The sequence below is a fragment of the Bipolaris maydis genome (assembly GCF_028858645.1).
Source record: "Bipolaris maydis strain C4 unplaced genomic scaffold PSV08scaffold_8, whole genome shotgun sequence".
Taxonomy (NCBI): Eukaryota; Fungi; Ascomycota; class Dothideomycetes; order Pleosporales; family Pleosporaceae; genus Bipolaris; species Bipolaris maydis.
In genome coordinates this window covers 58,391-76,149 of record NW_027093864.1, presented here as the reverse complement: position 1 = coordinate 76,149, position 17,759 = coordinate 58,391, and the positions used below count along the sequence as shown (strand labels likewise).

At 41.8% G+C, this 17,759-nt stretch overlaps 3 protein-coding genes across 3 annotated transcripts; 2 read left to right on the top strand and 1 right to left on the bottom strand.

Annotated features, from left to right (window-relative positions):
* Positions 1–6,282: 6,282 nt before the first annotated feature.
* On the top strand, positions 6,283–7,580 carry PSV08DRAFT_391142 (glycoside hydrolase; the record flags this gene model as incomplete). Its single annotated transcript, XM_014218677.1, has 5 exons — positions 6,283–6,380; positions 6,427–6,626; positions 6,673–6,729; positions 6,790–7,120; positions 7,160–7,580. 5 exons carry the CDS (start codon positions 6,283–6,285, stop codon positions 7,578–7,580), a joined length of 1,107 nt encoding a protein of 368 aa, XP_014074152.1.
* Positions 7,581–12,688: 5,108 nt separating this feature from the next.
* Positions 12,689–14,869, bottom strand: PSV08DRAFT_203337 (fungal-specific transcription factor domain-containing protein; the record flags this gene model as incomplete). The annotated part of the gene is made up of 3 exons (XM_014218676.1): positions 12,689–13,462; positions 13,531–14,178; positions 14,699–14,869. 3 exons carry the CDS (start codon positions 14,867–14,869, stop codon positions 12,779–12,781), a joined length of 1,503 nt encoding a protein of 500 aa, XP_014074151.1. The 3' UTR covers positions 12,689–12,778.
* Positions 14,870–16,112: 1,243 nt separating this feature from the next.
* PSV08DRAFT_224064 (uncharacterized protein) lies at positions 16,113–17,759 on the top strand (the record flags this gene model as incomplete). The annotated part of the gene is made up of 5 exons (XM_014218675.1): positions 16,113–16,210; positions 16,526–16,582; positions 16,619–16,968; positions 17,244–17,355; positions 17,419–17,759. The coding sequence occupies exons 1-5, from the start codon at positions 16,162–16,164 to the stop codon at positions 17,757–17,759; spliced, it is 909 nt and encodes a 302-aa protein (XP_014074150.1). The 5' UTR covers positions 16,113–16,161.

Below are 17,759 nucleotides of genomic sequence, written 5' to 3'. Positions count from 1 at the left end.
ATGCCACTTTCTTGTTCCTATCCGCGTGCTAGTAATAAAAGCTAATGTAGCTTCTATACCGCTCGTGGTATGGAGTAGTCGTGGGAGTTTGAGTATTTTTTAGTTTAGAGTCTTTTTAAGCTAGTTTCTTTCTACGCTGTAAAAGCCGCAGTATCGAAGTAGGTGCTCTGCAGTTTGCGGTTTCCTATATCTACAAAGGTTGTATTCTCTTCTCTTTACTCTCTTTAGGTAGGAGTTAAAGTATCTGTGCCCTATCTTAAGAGAGTAGAAGGAGCTTAAAATGTCTCTTTTCGTACCTCTAGGGATTGCTAGTTAGTTTTTAAGCTTTAGATCAAAGATAGCTCCGTAGCTAGTCTTCTTCTCTCTTACTTTTTCTCTATACTTTCTCCACTCTTCTGCCTAGCTAGCTTATTGGAGGAGCTTAATCTTAGTGCCTAGGAAGGCTAGGCTTATTTTTGATTTTTTTAGTGTTTGTTTTGTAGCTTCCTTTGCTAGAGCGTCTACTCTTTCATTTCCTTCTATATCTGTATAGCCTAGTGCCTATTTTAAGAAGATCTTTACTTTTCTATTAAGAATAGCTTTAGCTGCTTTTTAGCACTAAATTACCTATTGTTAGCCTGGCTTATCTAATAGACTTTGGAGCCTATAGATGGCAGCTTAGTTGTTAGCGTAAACGTGGATATTCTAGTCTTTTTAGGCTATTTTAGCAGCGTATTCAAACGCTACTATAACGCCCTTAAGCTCTCCGTTATAGACTAGTTATTACTCGCCTATGTTCTTTGTCTCTGCGTAGATTTCTTCTTAGTTAGGGTTATAGACCGCTAGGCCTACTTCTATCCTATCTCTATCTTTAGTTTTAGAGGCGTCTAAGTAGATTACTATAGAGTTATTCTCTATTGTTTGGATATAATCTTTATAGGCGGCTGCCTCTTCTTCTTTAGATTTCTTTAATATAGAGATATTGTAGTTAAGAGAGTCCTATAGTCTAAACCTATATAAGATAATCTCTTCTATCTCTTTAGTAGATGGGATGGAGCTTATAATAGCGCGTAGTTGTCTTAGTTTATTTAGCTATTTTAATTGCTAAAGGGTTGTTTTTTATAGCCTTACAATAGCTTTTGTAATTAGATAGGTTGGAGCTAGTTGTATAGCTCGTAGAGCGTATTTTTAATTCGTTTAGCTTAGCCGTACGGCTAGTGATAGCAAGCTAGCTTCGATACTTGTTGGGATAGCTGGAGCTGTTTTAAATACTCCTAGTACCTTTCTATAAGCCGCGTTATACAGCGGTTAAAGCTGATCTTTAATAAAGCTCTAGTTGCGCTAATAGATTAGCGACCTATAGTCTGTAATGCTAGTGACGCATGCTAGGTATAGTTGTCTGATAGTAAAGGGAGATAGCCTGTAGTTGATATTAGCTAGTCTCCCTAGTCTATTAAAAGCTGTTTTTGCTTAGCTAGCTCTAATAGCTACGTGCTCTCTAAAGGATAGCTTATTATCGAGGTATACCCCTAGCCACTTAATTATATCTTTATAGTATATTTTCTCCTTGCTAGGGAGTTCTAGAGGTATTTCTTTTCTTCTTTTATTTTTTATATAGTGGATTAGCTCTGTCTTTGCTATGTTAAATTTAATTGCTAGTTGTTTTCCTTTTATAACTAGTTTGTTAACCTTGCGTTGTAGTATCTTTACGTTTTTCTTAATAGACGTTGATGAGGTTGTGATTGAGATATCGTTGATATAGGATAGCTAGAATCTATCTATTTGAGGGAATAGGTCTCTAATATAGATGAGAAAGAAGATTGGTGAGACTGGGCTGCCTTGTGGGATGCCCGCGTTAATCTTGCTAAACTCTTCTATTTGGCCGTTAAAGGTAAGCCTTAGAGATCTGTTAGATAGAAAGGTTTTAGCCTAAGTAATTAGGCTAATAGGTAGGCCTAGTCTTTTTAGTGTATCTAGGAACTAATTATATAAAACGTAGTTAAACGCTCCTTTAACGTCTAGAAAGACTATTAATATAGTATAGCCTTGTTGTTTTTAGTACTAGATCTAATCTATAAGAAGTAGAGCTGCGTCTATAGCTAATTTCTTTAGTCTCTCTCTTATCTACGAGTCATATAGGAGGTTAGTAGTCTTAGCTAAGTAGCTAAGTCTTTTAGCTATTATCCATTCTATTACTTTCCCTAGGTAGCTTAGTAGAGTAATTACTCTATAGGCCTTTGGGGTAGAATAGTTAGGCTTGGACAGCTTCTTTAGAATAGCTTCTGTAGCTCTTCTCTAGTAGGTTAGGTAGTATCTGTAGTTAAATAGTAGAGAGTAAGCTTTGAAGAACGTATTTAGCTAAGCTTAGTAGGCTACTGTGATAATATCCTATAATAAAGCGTCTAGGCCTGGTGAGCTACTTTTAACCTTATTAGAGCAAGCGCGTTCTAGCTTAGTTGTTGATAGCGCTAGCCACTCCCACTCTTTCTCTTAGTGGTTATTAAAGCTTAGTAGTGCTGTACTTAGTGGTAGTAGGAATAATACTTTTTAAAAGGCTTTGCACTTTCCTTTAAAAGAGGTTTCTAGCGTCTCTCCCTAGATAGGAGAGATTCTTTCTACTCTCTTTTCCTTTATATAGTCTATAGCTTTAAAGATAGATTATAGGTCTTCTTTTTCTAGGAAGTTACTCTAGTGTTCTCTTTTAGCTCTCTTAATTGCCGTTTAGTACGTTGTTCGCGCTAGAAGGAAGTCTCTCTTAAAAAGATAGGCTTCTTCTATAGAAGTAGCTTGAAGTTATTATATAAATATTCTTTAGCAGTAAGATACGTTTCTTCGTAGCTTAGTTAACTCCTAGTTCTACTAGGGCTTTGCTTTTAGCCCTTCTTTTAGTTGTGGAATAGCTTTATCTACAGCTTGTTAGATTACTAGCGTAATAGCTTCTCTAATTGCGTTTAGTTACAGCTTTAGCTTATTATCTTAGCCTAGGAGTAGGTTTCTTAAATCTACTTTTCTTAGTTAGTGGATCTAATCTAGCGATTGTAGAGCTATATTACTCTAGATAGCTTTGCCTAGCTCTTCTCTAAATAGGTCCTAGTCTACCCTTTTTATATTGTATCTTGTTTAGTTAGTAGGGCTATTAACTAGGTCCTTTGTTGTCTAGATTAAGAAGAGTATTCTATAGTAGTTAGATCCTGTTTCTGTTGTTGTTTGCCAGTCTCTTACTTTCGCGGCTAGGTCTGGTGTGGCGATAGTTAGATCTAGCGTTGTTTCTCTAGACAGGTGCGGTCTAAAGAAAGTGGCTGTTCCTGGCGTGTTAAGGAGGCTAAGGTCCTGGTCTTCTATCCAATCTGCTAATAGCTGGCCGTCTTGGCTAGTTTTACAGCCTGGGTCCCACCAAGGGTGGTGCTCGTTGGCGTCTATTAGTAGTAAGGTGGATATTAGTAGCTAAGTATTAGCGAGTAATCTTTAAAAGGTTTTTATATTTTCTACGTTTTTTTAGTTATATACGTTGTAGATATTAAACTTTAGGCGTTCTTCTTAAATCGTAATAGTAATAGCGTTGTGGTTACCTATCTCCTCTCGCTAGCTAACCTCTACTATTAGAGATCTAGATATATAAAATAGAGCTCTTGGGCGGAGGTTTAGGTCTACTTTTAGAAAGATTTAGTAGAAGCTCTAGTAGGCTATTAACCTTAGGGCTTCGTAGTTATTACTACTAGAAGGTGCAATCCACGGCTCTTAGATTGCGATAATGTCTACTTTAAGTTCAATTACTAGTTATAGCGTTGACTCTGTAGCATGTATACTTTTGTTTAGGTTTACTTATAGTACTTTAAGGTTTTCTACTATTATTTAATAGATAGGAATACCTCGCAGTCTTTACTATTAGTAAAGTAGGGTTGTTTATAGTTTTTGCATTTTAGCAGGGTATGGTTGCAGGCCTTCCCTTTAGTTTTGCAAATACTATAGTTGTGCTAAGTAGTTAGGTAGTTTTCAGCGCAAAACTAGCAGCTAGCTAGGTTTCTACACCTGCTATAGTTGTGTCTAAATCCTTAGCACTTGCTATATTGCGCAGTTAGTGGGATTTGGCGGTATTTCTCTACCTGAAGGGATTGGCCAAGAATTGTTATTCTACTACCAATCTTCTTCGCCTCTTCTTTAGATTTAAAGGCAATTACAATAGAGCTTGTTTACTTATTCTTCTAGCTTCTAGATAGCTAGTATAGGTTACTAACGATTGTTTGGTTCTTATTATACGTTGGGATTTCTATATGGAGTAGCTGAAGGTTTTTAGCTCCGTTAAAGGTTGTTGGTACTCTATGTACAATAAGCTTAGTCTAGGACTCTAGCGGCTAGGCTTTCTTAATTGGGAGCTGGCTTTGCCATGTATTAACTTGCTTTAGAAGAAATTCTCCTAAGTATCCTTCTGTGGTTGTTAGGATAAGGTTATTTCTTCTACTTGTTGAAACTTGCTAGATAACTGGGCCAGCGATGCCTGCCTTTTAAAAGGCTTGGTTGATCTTGTTTCTAACTAGTAGAGGGCTAATTATTTGGCCGTCTTCTAGTGTAACCAGCGTCTAGTAGTAAGATGCTGGTTTTTTAGCCTGTTATGCTTACTTCTTCCTTGGCTATACTGTCGTCCAGGCCTAGTTTGAGTTGTTTGCTACAATAGCTACATATGAGCTTTGGGCTGGTTTTTGGGTAGGTTGCGCAGCTATTAGTTGTGCCTTGTTTGAGGCTGCGATCGTCGCTTGTTTAAGCGTCTTTGTTGCTTACTGTGAGGCGTTTGCGAGCGTAGCTAAGTGGTAAGCTAGTTTAGCAGATAGCTTTTCTATAATTTGGTTGGCTACTCTGCCTGTTTCAGTATAGTCCCTAAAGACGTCTAGTAGCTCTAGTAGCTTGTTTTAGGCTATATGAGATTCTTCCATTGTAGAGGCCTGGAGAATTAGGTCTCTAGCCCAATAGATTGCCTGTTCAGCGTTCTTGGCAATTGGTTTTAGGCTGGAGGTGTTTTAGTATGGGTTTCTGCCTCTATAGGTAGTCTCTGGCGAGAAGTTGGCGTATCGCTTGTTTAGTGGTAGTATTGGTATTTCAAACACGCTTGGTGTTTGTTGGTTTTGGGTGGGGGTGGCTGGTGGGGACTCTACGTCCATTTCTCTATTAATTTGAGCCTCTGGTCCTTGGCTCTCTTGCCCGTTTTCCTGCGTATTTACTATAATAGTATCACTATCAGGCGGCATTTTATTACTAAGCTTTTTCTCTTAGTAAGCTGCGGGGTGGTCTGTGTGTTCTTGTTTTCGTGAGTGAGACGTGTTCAAATTAGCTACTTTACCAGCTTCTAGCTCTATAGCGCGTGGGCTGCACGACTTGGCACTAGTTGCAATCGATTTCTTGGGATGGATTTGTATATATTGAGCTAAAATTACACCTATTCTAGAAAACTCGAAGTTGGTGTGTACCACGATGGTTATGCGTTGATCCCTAACAATACGCACTTAAGTATCAGAAAATGATCCGCAAACCCGATTGTAAACATGGTAACACACGAAGTGATAGCGATTTGATGGCCAAATTCTCTTAGTGCAACAACGCTTTGACTGACCACTAACAATATATAGTCGTTTAGACTGATACGCTCATTGATCACGTTGTTGTAAGCTGGCATGAAGGACGGCTGATTTGGTGTGAAGAGGATAGCAGATATCCCCGCTTCCTTTGGTAAAATAATACTAATGACTGATGACTTCAACGTAACCCATTATACATTCCTAATAAAAGTACCCGCTACTGAATATTGTTCTCTAATTCTTTGCTCACTATTCTGATTTGTTGTATAGTTCAGAAAACTATACGCTAAAGCGAGTGTGAACGACTCGAAAGTATACTTTATAACTCGCTTATCCGCTAGGTGACGCTGTTACCAATGCAGCGCGGGTAAGCAAGCTCCGTCTATTGCAAGGCTAGCGGATTGGTGTGGACGGAATGTTGCTATGCTGAACTAACTCTACTCGAAACGGCCCCCTATGTTCCGCCTTTGCAATATCCTGTTCAGTTGCTAGTCTCGGATACTTTGTTCACTGTATCAGAGGTTCAAGACGGTGTGTGGAATATCGGTCTTGGTCCTAGAAAATTACAACACCGAATGTAGAAGGTGCCAGGTGCAACATTCGGTTGGCAAGGCTACCAAAACAAAACGAAGAGAAATAAGAAGGAGTGTGTGCCTCGCGGGGATACCAGTATCAAATTGACAGCATCTCAAGTACAATCAATATGCAGCTTCTCACATTATTGCTCCCGCTTGCCATGGGCGTCCTACTCTTAGAAGCGCAGTCACTCAACAATAGCGCTATTAGCTCGAGCTGGTCTGGAGTCAATTCATACTTCCTCCAAGCATATCAGAAGTATGAACCGGCTGAGACTTCCTTTGCTCTTGCTGACTGTTCACAGAGATGATCGATTGGCTGTGCTCGACGCGGTCAAGAATGCAAATCTGAAGACGCTTCGTATCTTTATCTCGTACACAGCTCAGAACAACAAGGACACTGGGTCAGTAGAGATGCCCGACATTGAGCCACGGAAGGTCGGCACATACGATGATACCCAGCTGCGCGCCATTGATCTACTCATGGTCGAAGCACACGACCGAGGTAATAACTCATTGGGTGTTTGTAGCTTCTTTGACGTTGTTCGCAGGCATCAAATTGGTAATTGCTCTGCACGACCGCTATCAGTTAGGTTGCTGGGGAAACGGTACGCCTATCATGCGTTTGAACCAGAGCTACATATAACACTAATTCATCCTGAACACAGATACATACGTATCAAAATACAAACTTCCTGCTGTCGACTGTGCAAAAACACCTGCTTCTCAGAACGATGTGACATTCTTCTATCAGGACGCATCGCCAATCTTCGATTTCGACAACCGCATGGCACACATCCTCCAACACAAGAATCAATTGATCTCGGGTGCACCACAGTGGAAGGACCTTTCAGATCATACATTTTCGTTTAACATTCAGAACGAAGGACAAGGACATTTGGGCAATAATATCGCACCTGCACCAGGGTGGTGGTGTGACCGAAGCAAGAAGATACGAAACATCATGGGTGACAGTAAAATCCTCATCTCAACTGGCAAGTAACACTCCAAACATTCTTTCATATTTTGTGTTATAAGTATAGTCATTTTAACCATCGTGTTTACAGGCGGCGGCAATGAGTTTCCCAACTCTGATTTACCTGAAAATTGGGCCTGCGACACGCTCGATCTCATTAATATCCACTCTTACAGTGGAGTGTCTGAATTTCGCAACAAAGGGCCCGTAGCGTTACACCACGCTCAAGCCGCTAATAAACTCGTAATTTTCGAGGAATTTGGCGCTACCGGTCCCAATAAATCTACTGTCGTCGGCCAGCACATCGACGTTTTCAATGAACTTAAGGTGCCATGGATGGTTTGGCAGATCAACAAGCCGGGAAAAGGTGCATCCGACTTTGAGTTTTGGACAAACGAAGACACGTACGCGGTAGTCAAACAAGGGGCGGCCAAGGCGTTGGGCATTATTGCTGCTCAGCCGTTTCCTACACTCAACATTTGATTAGATATGGGTACAACAGATTCCAGTCGGGGCACTTACAGATGACCTCTATAACGCAGTGCAAGTGCTCTATCGAAAAAGGAGCTATTTCCACTGTTCGGTTGTCTGGCTAGAGTGAAACAGCAGATTACGTCATAATCCAATAAAATCCATGACGTACGAAAACAATCCATGCAAGATCTTTGACAAAATCAGCCAGACTATAACTCTTATTGTAATCTAAGTGACCAATATCGTGCGCTGAAGACACTTGCTCATGGCTCTGAGTATAAACTGCTTGACCAGGTGCTTCATGACGCGGGAATTGACACCACACCCACACGAACGGCATTTGACTACCCAGGCAGCACTGCTATGATTTTTGCATGAGATGCAATTCAGAAAAGGTACAAATTTGGCAACCTTAGTCCAGAAACCGAAGTCAGTATGATTCGGCATGCATCCTTATAGGAAGATCATCGCCATGAAGGCTATACACAAAGGGCCAACGCCCGCGGTAAGAGTGAGCAGTTCAGAGCGCACCTCACTCACTCATTTTGTCTTCCGTTGCAGGAGCATAGCGTTCGCGGATGGACATCCCCTATCTGTCGTGACTTAGTAACAACTGCTTAGCCCGGGATTCTGTATCCACGCCTTGGCTGTGTACAATCAAATGTGTGCTAGCCTGTATACCCGAAGTGATGGGGCCAGTAAAAAGCAAGTACTTAGCACGGAACATTGAATCTACGTGTTGGCCTGGTCTGGCCATGCATCCTCTATTTTAACATTTTATGAAACTATAGGTAACTGATCGGTGCTGACATTAATCGCAGAGAACACACTTCTGTCACACTCTACCATGAATTTCGTCTTTTTTGTCGCCTCCGGGATGCTTCTTAGCCCCTGATTAGCAAATTTTCACATAATGGGTCGTGAGGCCACATGTGGGCTCGGGGCCAAACCTATCAGGGCGCAGCAGTATGACTTTTCATATTAGCCCTGACTCTGACTTTAGAAGCTTAGGCCTCAAAGCTACGAGAATAATGTTTTCAGCTAACAATGGTTTTGAAGGCAATCACCCTAAATTCCAACACATATAACTGCGGAGGATTATCTAACGTCGCTTACCTAGACCACTGGGATGGACGCCGGCATGCGCCTTCATTCATGTCAACAGCCCAGGTTAAAACCTATGTTTATAATCTCAACTTCTATTCAGAGGGTTAAAATCTCCGATTTAACCAGAGTGATGGTGACGACCAGAAGTTGGGTGATTCTTATCCGTACTCTGGTGGCGGGTTACGTTGCCCTATCGTGGCTGGTATGCGTGACTGTACCTCTTCCTACATCTGCTATGGACCAGTTTTTTTAGAAGAATAGGCTACTACATAATTAGTTATGAGTGATCATCCGAAGTGGCCATGCGATAGTACCACCTCGTATATGGACAAGTAACCGACATGATTAAATTTTAAGGAATTTCTTTTAGTATTTTCCAATGCTATATAAGGTTATATGCTAACAGTTATCGCTTGAATTTTTTTCCCTCTGTTTGCTATATAGCGTATTAGATCAATTATCTTAGAAAAGAATAGCAGGCCACACCCTAACCTACCACAATTAGGTATTAAAAAAATTAACTTTATAGTTAAAGTACGTAATAAAAGGATTTAAGTAGACCTCTATAAGACCCTATTAAATACTAAAAAATAGGTTAGTATTACTACTAAAATACGCCTCTTAACGGGTATATATTAAATAGATAAATCTCTATTAGGTATAATAACTAAAATTTAGTTACAACGAAGGTAGTAGTATAGTAAACTATAGTTACGATAAAGGTAGTAGAATAGTAAACTATAGTTATAATAAGAATATATTGCGTAAAGCGCTCCTATGCCTATATATTCGCTATATTATATCTTATGAAAGGTACGAATTTATTAGAACTTAATATCTTATTAACGGCATAAATCTATCTAAACTTAATCTCCTATTACTACTATATTAAACTTCCTCTCGCGGCTCTTTGTTACAAGTAACAAGAAGGATTCTCTCCTTAACGCAGGATGACGAGGTTAAGGGCTAACCACGTCTACGTTAAAAGGTAATAGACATCGTAGGGCTCGTAGTTACGTAATAAGGTGCTCCCGCTAAGAGCTATACTCCCGCTAAGAAAGGGAGCACAGGGGGCCTTAAGAGAATTATACTCCTATTACTCCTATAGTAATATACTTCTAAGAGAGAATAGAGAGTACTAGGATAGAAGTAATAAGGATATAAGAATAGATAAATTTTATTATTTACTCTTATTATAGTTAACTTAAATTATACTTTCTTACTAGTATTATTTACTTTATAAGATAGTTATATATTAGTCTATTAAATAGATTAACGTTATTAAAACCCTAGTTATATCTATAACTCTTTTCTACTATAAATTGCTAGACAACCTCATAGAATACTAGCGTAAAGCTTACTAGCCTTAGTGTGGGACCTAGTAAGAGAAGTATAGATCCAGACCCCGTGTAACACTCTTGTTATTTTTAAGCTATTTAGTGCTAATTAAGTCTCTTATATCTATAGAACCTATAATAGCCGTCTATAATAATCTATCTATGTAATAATATTTATAAAGAGATATATAGGTAGATAAGAGAGAGATTCTATAGATTAGAAGCTAGCGTAGAATCTACTAGTATAGTTAAGCTATAAGGGATCTTATAGATTAGTTAGTATATACTTATAAGTAACTTAGACGCGTATAAAATCTACTTAGTAGGTTTAAGTATTATAGCTATTAACCTAAAAGAGCTAAAAGTAGATACTATATAGTAGCTATACTATAATATTATCTATATTAAAGAGGCTTTAAAAGCTAAACGTCTAACTAATTAGTAGAAGGAGTTTTTAGAGAGGTTTTAGTCTAGTAAGAGTAAGGCGTAGATAGGTATAGTACTTTAGTTTTATAGTAAAGCGTTAGGTGTTCGATAGGCTAGAGATAGAACAGCGTTACGGACTATATAGCGATTTACTCGTGTGGACGCTGCTGGCGCGTGACAATATTGATAGGCGGGTTACCGTGACGGTTTTGATAGGTAGAGCTAGGAATGGGCGCGCGCGGTTGCTGATTCGAATACCTGTATAACTAGTTCTAATAAATCCCGAAATTTTGTTTCACAAAATGGTTCCCGAAAGGCCGGAGCCAAATGCTAACAGTTATATGATGCAATAACTGTAAATTGTCTGCTAGAGGCTGCGGGGAAATATTACTCAAAGAAGTCGCAACCGCGCAAGGGCGATAGCTAGGCATTAGTATTACACTAGTTAGAAACAATGAGCGCTTAGAGAATACACAGTCTTAGAGCAAATTTCTCAATACATGTTCAAGAAAGGCATTCTCTAAATTTCGAAGTAGGAAGTGTATATCATTAGAACATATAACATACGTATCAATGAAGAAGAACATTGAATTTGGTTCAAATAATTGCTGGGAAACCCCTCTCTTATATAATACTTTAGTCTGCAAAAGTTCTCTTCTATTATAAACAAACCAGAACGATCTTGAATAACACTAAGAGGCTAAATTGATACTTTGTTTACCCGTTCGCGCACGGTGCGCTATATCTCTCTATACTTCCTACAGCATCGTTAGAATGGCTGACCCCATCCGGTGACTCAAATTTTGCAAAATCCATTGAGACAATGATAAGGCGCTTGGTATGGGACACTTGAGCTGCATGACCATCCTTCGCACCTTAAAACAAGGGCTGGTCAGTACAAGTAGATTGACTGTTGAAGTATTTCACTTACCCCCAGTTACAAGACTTATCACTACAGATGCCATTAGGGCTGAGGCATGTCAGACCACTCTTGCACAGCAGGGTCTTTCCATCACACTTAGAACCTAGATCACCATCTGAGGATCTTGATCAGCCTGAAGTGGCAGGCCAGGACGTACCAGGTGCATCATGTTGTGTATTGACTTTGCCTGTAAGCTCTCACTTCACTCCTTTGATAACAATGTTCTTGTCTCCATTAGGATTTCCATGGATTGCTGCAAACGCATCAGTTATGATGTCGATAGATCCGGGCGACTACGTGTATGTGAGTAGTATATCGTGTAAAGTTCATGTTATAACCTACCTTAACCTATGCATTGTCAAATGAACCCACGATGTACATGAGTTTTATATTTCCAGTGATGGGGTCAGTAACCTTAGCTTCCAGGCCACAATAATTTCAAGTTTTAGCTCTCCAAGCGTCTGGGTTAGAGCTCCACGTAGCACCTCCCATTGCCTTCAGGGACTATCAAATGTAAGCTACCAACCTCGGAAGGCTTAAGAATTTCTAGGAGAACTTACAACAGCAAAAACTGGATCGCTGTTAGAATATGGGTAACCACACCAGCTTTTTCCAGTAGTAGAATCTTGGCTTGCAGATGCACGATACCAAGAGCCAATACCAGACTATCAACCGGAAAAGAAATCAACGGGTACAGTAACAGAATAGATTCCCGCTGATGCTGGTACCGCAATGGCTCCGATGATCGAAGACATAGTGATAAGAGATAGCATGGCGGGCAGCATTGATAAGTCGGACGATGGCGTGTTTGAAGATTTTGAAGTTGTTGCTTAAATCTTGGTAATCTATCTGTACGCCTTCTAGCCCTATTTATGTTTTTCGATCCTTGAATTTTACCTTGCATATTACAGAAACATATGAGAGATTACGAGGTCGCCGATACCGATCATCCTTGCGGTGCCTAAATTATCACCCTCTATCGTGCCGTTTGCAACATACGAAACCCGCTGACAAGCATATCCGAGATGGGTTAACTATAAGGGCTTATTTTAGGGGATTAATCTTGGATATGTCGCCTAGCCTATCCAGACTAATACGGACATATCATATTCCGTGATTGTCCCAGAAACAGTAAGTGGCCGGTATATCTTCCAAAGAGATGTCGAATAATATTGTTTGTAGCCCGTTGCTGAACAATTTGGTTTTTGCCTCGACCGGCCAAGGTTATCATATGATAAAAACAGATTAGTCGAACAGTCCTGTTTTCTATGCTTGCATAATATTATTAATAGTGTTACCAGCTAAGATGAGGAATTCATCATCGAGTAAGACGCCTACATGGGCTCAGTTGTTCTGATGGACATTCGCTAAGTACATGGCTGAAGAACATCTGTCCGTGATTCATTACTTCGAATCTAACTACAGTCCCCTGTTAAATCAGAGATTCCCAGTAAGCTTACAAGGTCGTCATCTGATATCAGCCAACTTGATCCCCAAGCCTCATTACCTTTATTGCGAGACGACCAGATAAATTGGATAAGGTCTTGCCCTTGCTTCAGTGCAGTCCGCCAAGGATACATCTTGGTGAATAAATCCATTGATTGAGTGATATAATCCTCCAGCTCGTTCGCTTCGAAAGGCGAAATTGAAGTGGATTGGAGCCTGAGCAGCAAGACCAGGCAAGCTTGGAAGAGAAACCAAGATGCTTTCCACGACAATAACTGATTTGGGTACCAGGTCCTTGCAATCGTATCCACTGTCTGTTTTGCGACACAGCAGCAGGTGTTTGCAAAAGACATCAGGTCACTATGGACATTGCCAGCCTTTACGCACTGAACGAGCAAAAATGGTCTATGGAGGAGCATACGCGTGTTCAAATATCGGTATTCGATGAAGAGAGCTGCCAAAGAAATATCCTGATTGGGTTCAGAGTCTCCCCGGAATACAAGATGATGATTGTCGTGCCATTTGAGAAGCTCGTTATCAAACTGTTTCACAGCAGCAGGCGGAATCAATGGGGTCTTAGCTATTCGTCCCTGTATGCGAGCAGCGATAATGGAAAATGTGACGCTCGCGTTCATCGAGATAGCGCCATAATCCTATGATCAGTTAGAGTGTGGTGAATTATGAAACTCACCTAGGATAGTGAATAAGTCAGGGCACTCACCAGGAAACCACGGCGTAATGCCGACGCTTCATTCAAGCCAGCCATACCCGGAACATGGCATGGTGGACGGCCAAGAGTTGTTCCAGCCCAAGTATCAAGACAGAACAAACACCACCAAGTCCTAGTGCGCACGCCGGCCATCCAATGACTTTCCGCCGAGGCTATTTTGTCTAACGGAATCTCTCGATGCAATCCCATTGCTAAAGCCATGCGATGAGCTGCACCCAGAACAGCATTCGCCATATTTGGTTTATTCAGAAAATGCAGATACCAGCCACCAAAGAGGATCAAAGCCTGAAGCATATACAAATGACCCACACCAAAGCACGAAACGTTCATGTTCTCTAATGCTCGCTGAGAGAAATGTAAGTGCCCAGCTTTACTATCGTCGTTACAGGATATGTAGCCAAATGCAAGAACCATATTCAGTAATGCTAGCCACGGGTCACGAGCAAGGTCTGTTCTACCGCCGTGAGTATAACACTGACGAAAGTCGGCTTCATCCACCATAGGAAGGATGGGATGGAGGAACTGAAAGTATGCATCGATCAAGGCAGATTCATCCGTTACCTGCCGTTGACTTGCTGGCGGACATGGAACTTGTGAGAATGATAGCGGTAGGTTAAGTAGTGGTGCGTTGGTCGGTTCCTGGTTGGCTTCCATCTTCTTCGTCTGTATCGCATAGCTAAGATGAGGTGAAGTGTAAGCCATTACATGGAGTATCGCTGGAACTGAGGATATTCCTAGATATGAGCGGCCACTATCCGTATCAAAGAGAGCGGTGATTCCATTGACATCGTCGATCCCAGCCTGGCGCTGTTGATTCGCGACATCAAAACGCTCGTCCCAGATAAATTCTTGAGTTCGCGGACCTTCAAACCCCAACAAAATTTCTGTCGCTGCCGGGTCTGACGTCTGCGCTGCTTCTGCCTGCGCAAATTCAATGACAGTCTGAGGGGAGATGAGACTGATGAGTTCGTCGCGGGACAGTGTATCTAGGTATTGGATACTTAGGCCGGGAAACAAGCGCTCAAGAATTCTTTGGGCTGTGTTGTACGCGTCCGATAAACTTTCATAAGCTCTGCTTGCATCCGTCAGTGTCAAACAATGACATGTTCAGACATGAAACATTAATGAAAAATCGACAGACGGACTTTACTGTGGTGACGCGACGGTACTGTCTCTGAGGATAGTAACAGCGCTCTGGGACTTGGTAATAGACACACTGGGCACAAGGGACTTGTTCGCCGTCGCATCGGATTCGTCGTCGTCGGCATTCAGCACATGATCGAGTTTTGCGAGAGGAAACCGCCAGGTTTGATTTTTCACTGCCACCCATAGCACTTGTTCCAAGAGGCTTGGTACGCTCTTCTGCCATACTATCTTCTGCTCACGTGCTGTACAGGAAGTAAGGAGCTTGAGGGAGCCACATGCCGAAAATAATCCAATTAAGAAAGCCCAGGCAAATGTGCGCATATGGCAGGTGTACTGGATCGGAACTCGGGAGGCAGATAAGAAACAGATACCTAGCACGGGATTTTGAATTTACGCCTTAGCCTTAGCACACAGCAGTCTAGTTGCCTATCTGTCGGCGTCTCCGAGCAGCCGGAGCAGACGAAACACAAGTGTCCCTAGCACGGAATTTCGTACTCACGCTTTAGCCGTGCCTAGTTGCATATCTATTATTAGTGCTCCCAAAGGGAATAGGTTGGACTAAGCTAATTTTGGCCAGTTCAGTCTGCAACACCTACCTGGTATGCGCTCGATGCGTGCTTCTTAGCACAGATTTTCTCTTGAGACCAATGAGTTTTTGATTCGTGGTAGGAACGGATGATGCGCAGTGTCATGAAATGTCCAGCTGTTACGAACGATGAGAAAGACTTTCTCGTTGACAGGGTGTGAAGGATCGAGAGCTGACTGGCGATCCCGTTAGAGGATAACGATCATCGCGGGGAAAAATCACGTGCCAGGCACCCCGGCAAGAATGGTTATCCGAGCCGAGGGATGGCAAGCTATTACAAATATTCTTGACATCTCAAAGAGGTTATGGATGGACGGAATAGCCCATCCTAGAACAATGACCATGAAAGTTGGGCGGATCTTATCATTTATTCGTTACTTACGATCAACTCTCATAAGTCATTCAATGCTGTTACAAAATCGATTTGGCTTTACTCGTTCACGTTCCCGCGATCCCACGACATAGTAGCTTCGCCAGCCAATCGTACAGCTTCCTATAAGGAGATTGACTCAGTAAAGTACTATACCAAGGGCAATGTGTTCGAAGCAACAAAGAGCTTTCTCTTCCTCAACGAGGTACGGAAGGTAAGAGGCCGACCGACATCCACGTGATTGACATCATGTCAAGACTAACTGTCAGACAATATTATGTGATGGCAGCATTAGAGGAAGCAGGGGTTGCGTTGTGGTGGCCGTACTGGTCCTTCAACCGATTTTAAATCGTATCCACCGTGGCTTGCCTAGATAGTACAGGGTGTGACCTCAGTAATCTGTTCTTAGCATGCCTCGAATACTCCCGATAATTTCTCAGCTACATCGGCAACGTAGTTTCTAGCTTCAGGCCACTTTGAGCCTCTAGAATGCTTTCTTCCTGGGGTAATTGCCTGATGTATGACCCCTCCCAGCATGACAAAAGTTGATTTTCTCGGGCAAATTCTTCGTGTGTAAAATGACAGTGTGACACTTTCGAAATCTGGATCACATCCCATACGAAAGCTATCTTTAGTGCTTACAGCACATGTGCCACATTTTGAGCAATGTCAGTACATAGAATTGTAGCAACTACAAAATCAGGCAGAAAACGCAGAGTATAACTTATACGCTGTATTTGCTTTCCTGTTGTCTAATTTCTATCTGGTCATTTGCACATCCCTCCTACGAATTTTCTCTTTCATAAGTGGAAACGCCTTCCAAAGCTGCGCTGCTATTTGTCCTTTTGGGAACATTCATTGCATTTCTTAACACCAAAACATAGAATATAAGAAGGAATGGACGAAGAAAGATGACAAACTACCAGACTTTTCCTATGCTGGTTATCACTGATCTGAAACACCGCTTCCGGAACGAGACCACCCCGCAGCATATACCCTTCGCGCTAGATCAGGAGACCAAACACGATACATCCAGTCTGCACTAGATCACATATCCCAATCAGGCGGTGGAGTTCTCGCACTCGAAACCGGGACTTATCTACTAATTACTAGCTTAATGATAGCTAATGGGACGACACTACGAGGTGCAGGTGTTGGAAAAATCATACTTACTCGAAAAGGTTTGGAGAGTGATTTTTTAAAACTGGGGAGCACAATCAGAAAGCAGAAAAGACACACGAGCGTGAAGCTTACTGATGGATATGTACCAACTGGCACAAACACGGTACGCGTATCTGACGCAAATGGATTGGCAGTTGGTATGCACGTGTTCGTTGAACCGATTGTGACACAGCGTTGAATAAATGACATGGAAAAGTCTGCTCATACAAAAGCAGAGGGATACCCACGGAACTTTAGGTGGCTGAAGGCATGTTCGTTGCTCCTGCAGCAAGACATTTTTAGCTAACCCAATACACATAGCCTGGTCAACTTGTTCAGCAGCCACGGAGAATGCATGCCGTTCACGGCACTGAAATCGTTCTCGATGTGCCTCTAACCGATTCTCTTGATGCATCGAACAGTATCATGACCCCGATCCAGCTCATGCCCTATGAGCCACCTGTATTTGCTTCAGAGATTGGAATTGAAAACCTTAGCATGATCATCAAACCAAAATGCTCAGGAATACCACTCAGTGACACTCGATGCCGTGGTGTGGCCATCCGGGTACCTGTATGAACTATTGACTTATGGGTTCGCAACCTTGATCTCACAGGGTTCAATAACCACATCGACATTGAGAAGTTTGCATCTCGAACTACGGTTACTTGTGTTGTCATGAACCGTGACGGCGTGACGGATCGTGGGGCAGGGTACGCTCTCGACATCGACATTGGAGGCTCACAAGTTTTGATACATAATTGCACGACTAGAGGAGCAAAGAACGCAAAGAGTTACGGAGTGGCAACAAAAACACTGGCAGCTGGTCCAAATGCATGTATTGGCTACACGGCGATGGATCCCATTGAGAGCATTCAACCTCACCAACGATGGGCTCACGGGTTTTTGAATGAGGGAAGTAATGGTCGCGGCATTGCTGTTCAGGAATCGTGGTAG